This window comes from Corvus brachyrhynchos, unplaced genomic scaffold, assembly GCF_000691975.1.
Source record: "Corvus brachyrhynchos isolate BGI_N302 unplaced genomic scaffold, ASM69197v1 scaffold68, whole genome shotgun sequence".
Classification (NCBI taxonomy): domain Eukaryota; kingdom Metazoa; phylum Chordata; class Aves; order Passeriformes; family Corvidae; genus Corvus; species Corvus brachyrhynchos.
The window spans coordinates 2,120,374-2,128,336 of NW_008240039.1; the positions used below are offsets into that span (position 1 = coordinate 2,120,374).

Consider the following 7,963-nt stretch of genomic DNA (forward strand, 5'->3'; position numbering starts at 1 on the left):
GCCCGCACGGGCCGCGCCGGCCCTTGCGGGGGTCCCGGCCCCGCGCCCCCCGCCCGCGGGAGGCACCCAAAGGGCACCCAAGGGAGGCAGAGGATGCCCGGCTCTCCTTGGAGCGGGGAGCAAATCCCAGCTCTGCTGCAAATCCTCCCCGCACTTGGTCCCCCGGGAAAGGCTGGGGTGGGGCAGAGAGACCCCGTCACTTCTGTGGCACAGAGAACTTTGTCCCATCCACCAAACCCTAAGGCCAAGGAAAGGGTCGTGCTTCAGGATCTCCACGGCTTTGTCTCACTGTGGTATTGGTCAGTCCAACTCAGGCCACGTTTACGAGCTGCTGGGAAAATGAAAAGAAAACAAGTGACCAGCCGATAAGTTTCTGCTTGTTTGGTTGTTGTTCCTTTTACAGCAAACGAGGCGAGGTGGAGGAAGCGATTCCAGCCACCACGTGGGAAATGCGTGGCAGCTGAGCTTGATGTCCTGCAGTGCCTTCCCCTCCCGGTCCTCAGCCTTGCTCAGGGTGAGTTTCTCCTCGCTAGAACCCAGGTGTTCGTTTTCTCGGGCTTCTCAGGGTCGCCAAAGCAGAGTTTGCTGGTGCTGGGTTTTGCATTTTTGAGTATTTGTTTTCCTTCTGCTCCTCAGGCCACAATCAGCCTTCTTATGTAATGACTTGTGTTATATAAACTCCATTCTTCAAGGAGCAGTCATTAACCTACTACTGGGTATTGAAAATACCAAAATACTGTCACACAATTAAAATCACTAAATGGTGTCCTCAAATTAGAGCACAGATTGCTTCGCAGATTTTTTTTTTTTTTTTTAATTTTTTAAAATTGAACCACACACATGAAACGTTTGACAAGCCAGGCTCTTCATGCAAAAGAGCAGCAGGGCTGGGAAGGCACCTCTTGCTGCACCCTGCACAACCCTCTGCCCTGAGCTACTTCCACTTCTGACTGAGCTCAGAAGAGGATTCTGCCATGGAAGTGCAGAGCTCAGAGAGGCTGCAGCTGGTTACTCTGCTGGTTGTGGAAAACAAAAGCGTTTCTAAAGTCACAGATGAATAAAACCACGGGAGGGGACAGTTTGAAGACAAATCTTGGAGGATTTTGTGGAACTGAAGTTTCCCCAGTCAGTGTTTCTGCACTCCCAGCCCTCCCACAAACCAGGCTGGGTCAGCTCTCAAGCTGGGCTGGAGGCACTGAGGAGAGATTTTGGCATTGGCTCGAGTAAAGCCATTTCCCTTTCTGTGCTTTTGGAGCACAGGTCCTGCCTGGCTGCTGGGAATCCCAAACACCCCTGTTGTGGTCAGTCCTGGCTGCTGGGAATCCCAAACCCCCCTGTTGTGGTCAGTCCTGGCTGCTGGGAATCCCAAACCCCCCTGTTGTGGTCAGTCCTGGCTGCTGGGAATCCCAAACCCCCCTGTTGTGGTCAGTCCTGGCTGCTGGGAATCCCAAACCCCCCTGTTGTGGTCAGTCCTGGCTGCTGGGAATCCCAAACCCCCCTGTTGTGGTCAGTCCTGGCTGCTGGGAATCCCAAACCCCCCTGTTGTGGTCAGTCCTGGCTGCTGGGAATCCCAAACCCCCCTGTTGTGGTCAGTCCTGGCTGCTGGGAATCCCAAACCCCCCTGTTGTGGTCAGTCCTGGCTGCTGGGAATCCCAAACCCCCCTGTTGTGGTCAGTCCTGGCTGCTGGGAATCCCAAACCCCCCTGTTGTGGTCAGTCCTGGCTGCTGGGAATCCCAAACCCCCCTGTTGTGGTCAGTCCTGGCTGCTGGGAATCCCAAACCCCCCTGTTGTGGTCAGTCCTGGCTGCTGGGAATCCCAAACCCCCCTGTTGTGGTCAGTCCTGGCTGCTGGGAATCCCAAACCCCCCTGTTGTGGTCAGTCCTGGCTGCTGGGAATCCCAAACATCCCTGTTGTGGTCAGTCCTGGCTTCTGGTGTGCCAGACATCCCTGTTGTGGTCAGTCCTGGCTTCTGGGGTGCCAGACATCCCTGCTCTGACCCCTCTGGGTGTGAGCCCCACAGTCCTGGTTGCTCCAAGTGCCCTTCACCTCCCACCTTCAGCAGAGCTGCCTGACAGGTGACAAACTTCAGCCTGGTCCTGGGCAAAGCGCTGCTGTCACACCTGCACTGAGCCAGGTGACACCCGCACCTGAGCAAGGACTCTCTAAGGTGTGAGTGTCTCTCTAAGCTTCCAGCTGGCACCACAACGGGTTTGTTAAACTCAGTCCTAATTATTACTGCTAGGATTAGCTGTTGCCTTTGGAAAACCAGCACCCACCCTGCCTGTGGCTCCTGCTCAGCTCCAAGCCTCAGGTTGTGCTGTCAGCACCATCCCCACCTGGACAAGTGCACAGGCCACCTCAAGGGATCTCAGTGGCATTTGGTCAGTCCCTAATCAGTATTTTCCCCCCCCCTGTGAACATTCAGCCCCAGGTAGGAGTTTATCACAAACCACACCCGCAGGAACTGACTCCCTCTGCTTTTCTCTTGAAGGGAGCACGACCTCAGCTCAGTTCTGTGGTGCTCACACAAGGCAGGGTTTACAGGAGAGTCTAACACCAACCAGAGCAAGCATTTCTTTTCCTTTTGAATTGTTTCCATACCCTCTCTGGACTCCACTCATCGGCTTTTATTCCCATTTTTCCCCCCAGTTCTGTGCCAGAACAAGTGTTTGTCTTTATCAATACCTTCTCCTAAGATCCAGCACATCTGAGAAATGAAGCTGGATACTCAGCAACAGTTCCTCGGGCTGCTGCACTGGGGAAGTTTATTTGGGATCATCGACCTTTGCACAGATCCAGCAACACCAAAACCTTGGGAAGAAGCTCTTTGCCGCCACGGGCAGCCTGATTGCATGATCTGCACTCCTCAACAGGCAGGGAACTTCAGGAATAAGACACCAGCAGTGCAGAGGGAGAAAACCACCAGAATCCCCAGTTTTATTTACATAAAACCATTTGAAAGACGGGCTGATGTCGCTGACAGGGAGAAGGATGTTCTGAATGTTCTGAAGGTCTCAAGAACCACAATAAAAACTGCAAAACCAAGGGTGACTCGTGTGAAAGAGACTTCAAACTAGGAGTGAGCAGGGCTCTGCTGCTGTGCGCCTCATGGATGGGATCTGCAGAGGGATGGAAACCCCAAGAAGTCCCTGGCAAAGATCTGCCCACACAGGAGCAGCATCAGCTTCACAGAGAGCAAAACTTTACACTTCAATAGATGTCATTCTTTAATCCATCCAGCCTTTCATAGAAAGTCAAAAAAGCCAGAGAAGTGCTGACAAAACACAACCGCTGTGCTTGGAAAGGAGGGGATGGGAGGAATCTGCATTTTAAAGCCACCTCTGCCCGCCCTGTGGAAGCTGGGGGAATATCCCAGATCGCTGGAAACTCTCCCTGCCAGCAGAAATTCTCATTCCTCTCAGTCTGTGCTCACAGGGTGTGAGCTCTTCCTGCTTCTCTCCACTAAAGAGGGAAAAGGCAACAAGGGACCTTGAAATCTTTCAGCACTGATTCTCCATCAGTCTCCAGCACACAAACATTTATATCCCCCCCTGCTCTTAAAGGAAAACCACATTTTGTCCCATTTCCTTCAAATTAAATGTTTCTCTTGAAATTTCTTTTGACACAGAAAATAACTTTGGCCTTGTGTTTAGCCAGTTTTACACCCACACACAGATATTTTTGAATGTATAAATGTGTGTATCTCAAAGGCAAGAACCCCATAAAATCCCTGTGTAAACTGAGCTTCACTGGCGATTTCAGTGCTAATGAAGCACATGGAGAAAAAGTATTTCTATAAATCATAAACTTTTCAGTAACCTGCACGTTAAATGAGAAGTGACATGTCAAGGGTTCTAACTAATCCACAGAAAGGACGGCTGTAAATCCCCATGAACACACAAACCACAGGTTAAAACACCCTGTGTGGGGTTTTTCTGCCTTTCTATGAAATAACAGCCAAGAACTGTGGATAAGATGAATTATGTTGAAAGTAGAAAACATTTCCAAACAAGTTTCACCTTGCCACAGAGCAACTTCAGTGCTGGGGAAGGAAAACTCTGCTCCAAACACTCAGCACACTGTGCTTGCTTGGAATGTCTTCTTAAAGGGATCAACTGAAGCAGTTCCTACAGAACCATCTCCTTCCTTTGGCTGGAAATATCCCCATGGAAACAGAGATGGTACCAGACAGACAAATGAGGAGGAGCAGAAATCCTTCAAATACAGAGTCTCCAGGAATAAAACAGGACAGGCAACTGGAAAAGAAACACTCAGCAAACCTCATCACCACTGCTGCTCCAACTCCCCATCCCCTGCTTGTTCTGATCTCGTCATTCTCCACAGAATTTCTGCTTTAAGTGTTTTTAACAGACAGAAAAACCCCAGCACAGGTAATTCTGGGTTATTAAACATTCCCAGGACCCAAGTTAGGATGCACTGACCCATTTGGACACTGTCCAGGACAGGGAGGGAGCTGGCAGAGGGCTGAGTTTTACCACAAAGCCGTGGCAAGCCCAGCCAGCCCCAGCTCCCAGGAGTGGAGAGGTGTAAGGTTTCTTTGAGGGCCTGACTCAGAGCTCAGCATTTGCAGCTGCCAAGAAGCATTTTCCAGTATGGACTTGCAGTTTGCAGCTGTGGAACCTGAAATGATGGTCTTTAATATATATTTTGTGTTCCCTCAAAGAGGTTAAGTAGCATCACCACAGGACTCACTGCAACACTGCCAATGTTGTCTGCACAGAGGGGGAACGTTGGCCTGAACTGAAAGTCCTGGCACCAAATTCCTGCATGTGCAAAACAACTGAAGTTAAGGAAAATGAGGTGATTCCTGTCAGCTGTCAGAGGCCAGTGACAGAATGAGAGAAGCCAGGAGCACAAACACTTCCAACACGATGTTTACAAAGTTGTCCTCATGTAGCCCGGTTTTAAAGAGCCGCCTTTGCTCCACATCATCCACAGGTGCCTTTAAAAAAACAACTTTTAAGATTTTCTCTTGCCTGAAAGCAACAGCACTTTACCAGTCACACTGTGAAAAGTGGAATAATTTGGTTTGTTTTAACTTTTATCAGTCTGAGCAGACAGAACTCTGAGGTTTTGCTCTATTTGTATGCACACCCCCATTCTCTGTTTACTTTTGCTGTCAGGGAGGAAAATGCTTCCATTCAAAACGACTTTGGTTAAAAAACCCCAACTTTAAATTATTTCTGTTGACTGTGGAGTTTGCCCCATCTTCCCTATATCCAGTGGGCCTTGACTGCTCCAGTTAAAGCCTCACAGTCTTTCACCTCACACAAAAATTCCACGTTTTACCTCAAAAAAGAACAGCTACGCTTCCTCAGCTTCTATTTTGAAAACAGACAAACTTACAGGTTTTTTATTTTTATTGGATGCTTCCAACTTTATAGCTAATAATATACAGATACTCGGTTTTTTCATTGTTCCATTCACATCCTCACAGAGTTCAGCCATTCTGTCACATTAAAATTAAAAAAAAAAAAAAAACCAACAAAACCCCCCAAAAAAGCACAACTGAAATAAAATAAATCCATAAGCTGGAAAAATACATTATAAACTTATATTCAAGAAACATTCTCTTTATAATTAAAAACCTACTTATAATAATTAAAGTAGGATTTAAAGAAAAACTTGATTTTCATTTTTAAATAGGTGGCCTTTGTGTATACTTTTAATCATTTTTTATATGTACAAGCCCAAGCAGTATCTCTGCCTACCTGTGACAGAATACCTGAAAAAAAAAAAAAATAAAGGACACTGAAAAGGAGTTTTTAAACAAACAAACAAACAAACAAAAGATCAATATTCATTTTCCAGGAAAATACAGTATAATCAGAACTTTAAACACATGCTTCCCTCATCTGTATTAAGGCCTAAGAGACAGATGTGCTTTAATAAAAGCAGACAGTATGAAGAAAAGTCCTTCCACTTTTCTCTTCAAATTCCTGTAACAGCTCATCTATTTCATTTTCCATGTCTTCTGTGTGCTGTATCTAGAAGAGAAAAAAGACTGAGCAACCAGGCTCCAAGGACATGGTGTTTAGAACACTGTAATAATCCCAGTTTTTTGGTTTACTGGGAAATCTCACTCAGCAGCCTGTACCCAATGGTGCTTTTGTTGAGATTCCCAGCATTCCCAAAGGCACAGATATTCTGCTTTATGTTTATCTGCAGATCCCAGCCCACCCAAGTGGCACTTCAGGAGGACTTTGTTGAGTAGGCACCATCCCTCCTCCCCAGATAACAAACGCAGGCTCCAGAATAGCTCCAGGCACACGGAACAGATGGCTCAAATTTCAACTCCTTGAACCCTCTTTAGGTTTCTTGGAGCTGGAAAGGATTTAAGACCAGAATAGATCACACAGGCTGGAGTCAAAACCAGCCTGGGATGGTGAACTCCTCAGCCTTGGAGTGTAAAAGGACACAGGTTCCTCCTCTGCTCTCATCACACTGAGTGCAGCTCATTTTAGCTGTAGTTTTTAGTTTAGTGTGGTACAATAAAATGCAGGATATTTTTAAGGATATTGGGATTCAGAATGCAACTCTCACTTTTAAATCCCACCTAATTACAACTGGTTTGAAAGGAGTTCACTCTGGAAACCACAAGCTCAGTTAAACTCACCCACTTGCCCAACAGCTCCGAAAATAAGCAGGAGAATGTGGGAATTTGCATCTTGACATGGATTTTACCAGAACAACTGTAATATGCAGGAGCTTTGTGGAGCAGCAAACAAAGCCCAGCCCCTGAGCAGCCAGCTGGGTCCAAGGCACCCCCAGGATTCCTGATTCCTCTTTACTTACACACTGGCAGAGCTCACAGATGAGGAAAGCACCCAGCGTTGCCTCCTCGTGGTTATCCTGAATGTCCACGTTGATCACATGGACTGGCTGACACGTCTCCTGCTCTCTGGAATTTAAATCTATTTAAAACAAAACACAACAGCAAAACTTTGGGTGGAATGGTATCACATTGTACACAGAGTAGTAATACGATTTTTAAAAATACACAGGGGTTGTCACATTCATCTTTTCTAAAGTGTTTTTTAGAATTTGTTTAATATTGTCTTAAACCATAATCCCTTTTATTTCAAAAAAACAAGAGGTGGATTTTGGAAACAAAATGAAAGGGTCATGGCAGTTTACTTGTCCTGCTCAAGAGAAGTTACTGCTCCTCTTACTCTGACAATTTTAAAGATCAAGAGCCTCAAAAGTCAAGAAGGATTTTGGGCTTCCTCACCTGGAGGGTTTTAATTGCTCATTTTATTTTTAAAAGCACTGTACATTCAACACTCTGAATGTTCCACTGCAGGATGAACTCCTGCAAGCTAAGCACTGATAGTCACATTAGCAAATTCTACTTTAATTGAACGTTTTTCACTTACTAACAAGGGTGGAGGGGGAAAAAAACAAAACATTTTTCCTACAAGTGCACCCATGTGTTAGTGTGGTGCCTCTCTAACATATTCTTCCTTCTTCATCCAGTTTCTAAGCCAAAAGTTGATCTCTCCTACCTCCACTCTGCACCTTCATTTTGGCAAACCTGTTTAAAAATATCATTTTTCACATCCAGAGCCATTTGGGCCAGCTGTGAAGGGCATTGTGAAGGTAGAGAGCTGGAAAATCAGCAAGGGCTGCTCTTCACCTCCCTCCCTCCCATCTAAAAACCAGAGTGAGAGCTGCTTTCCACTTGCTGAAGATCCCCTCAAGGACCAGAGCAGTTGCTCTCAGAACTCACCAACACATTTCAAACCCTTCAGTTGAACATTCAGAACCCTGGCAAAGCCCAGAAGTATCCTGCTGTTGTGACATGACCACTGAAGAGGCCAAGGGACAACCTTTAAGTTCTGTGGATGATACCAATTCACGTGGCTGGTGCTTCAGCGTGGAGGAAACTCCTTAAACCTCACACAAACCCGTACCCAGCAATTCCAGAGACACAAGGCTGTG

General features: G+C 46.6%; 1 protein-coding gene across 1 annotated transcript in view; it reads right to left on the reverse strand.

Annotated features, from left to right (window-relative positions):
* Nucleotides 1-5,364: 5,364 nt before the first annotated feature.
* Nucleotides 5,365-7,963, reverse strand: part of SSU72 (SSU72 homolog, RNA polymerase II CTD phosphatase) — a 13,247-nt gene continuing 10,648 nt past the window's right edge. The window contains exons 4-5 of the mRNA XM_008641172.2: nucleotides 6,818-6,936; nucleotides 5,365-6,009 (exon numbers count right to left, since the gene is read on the reverse strand). Coding sequence (XP_008639394.2) covers nucleotides 5,908-6,009; nucleotides 6,818-6,936 — 221 coding nt within the window. The 3' untranslated portion in view covers nucleotides 5,365-5,907. The remainder of the gene's footprint in view (nucleotides 6,010-6,817; nucleotides 6,937-7,963) is intronic.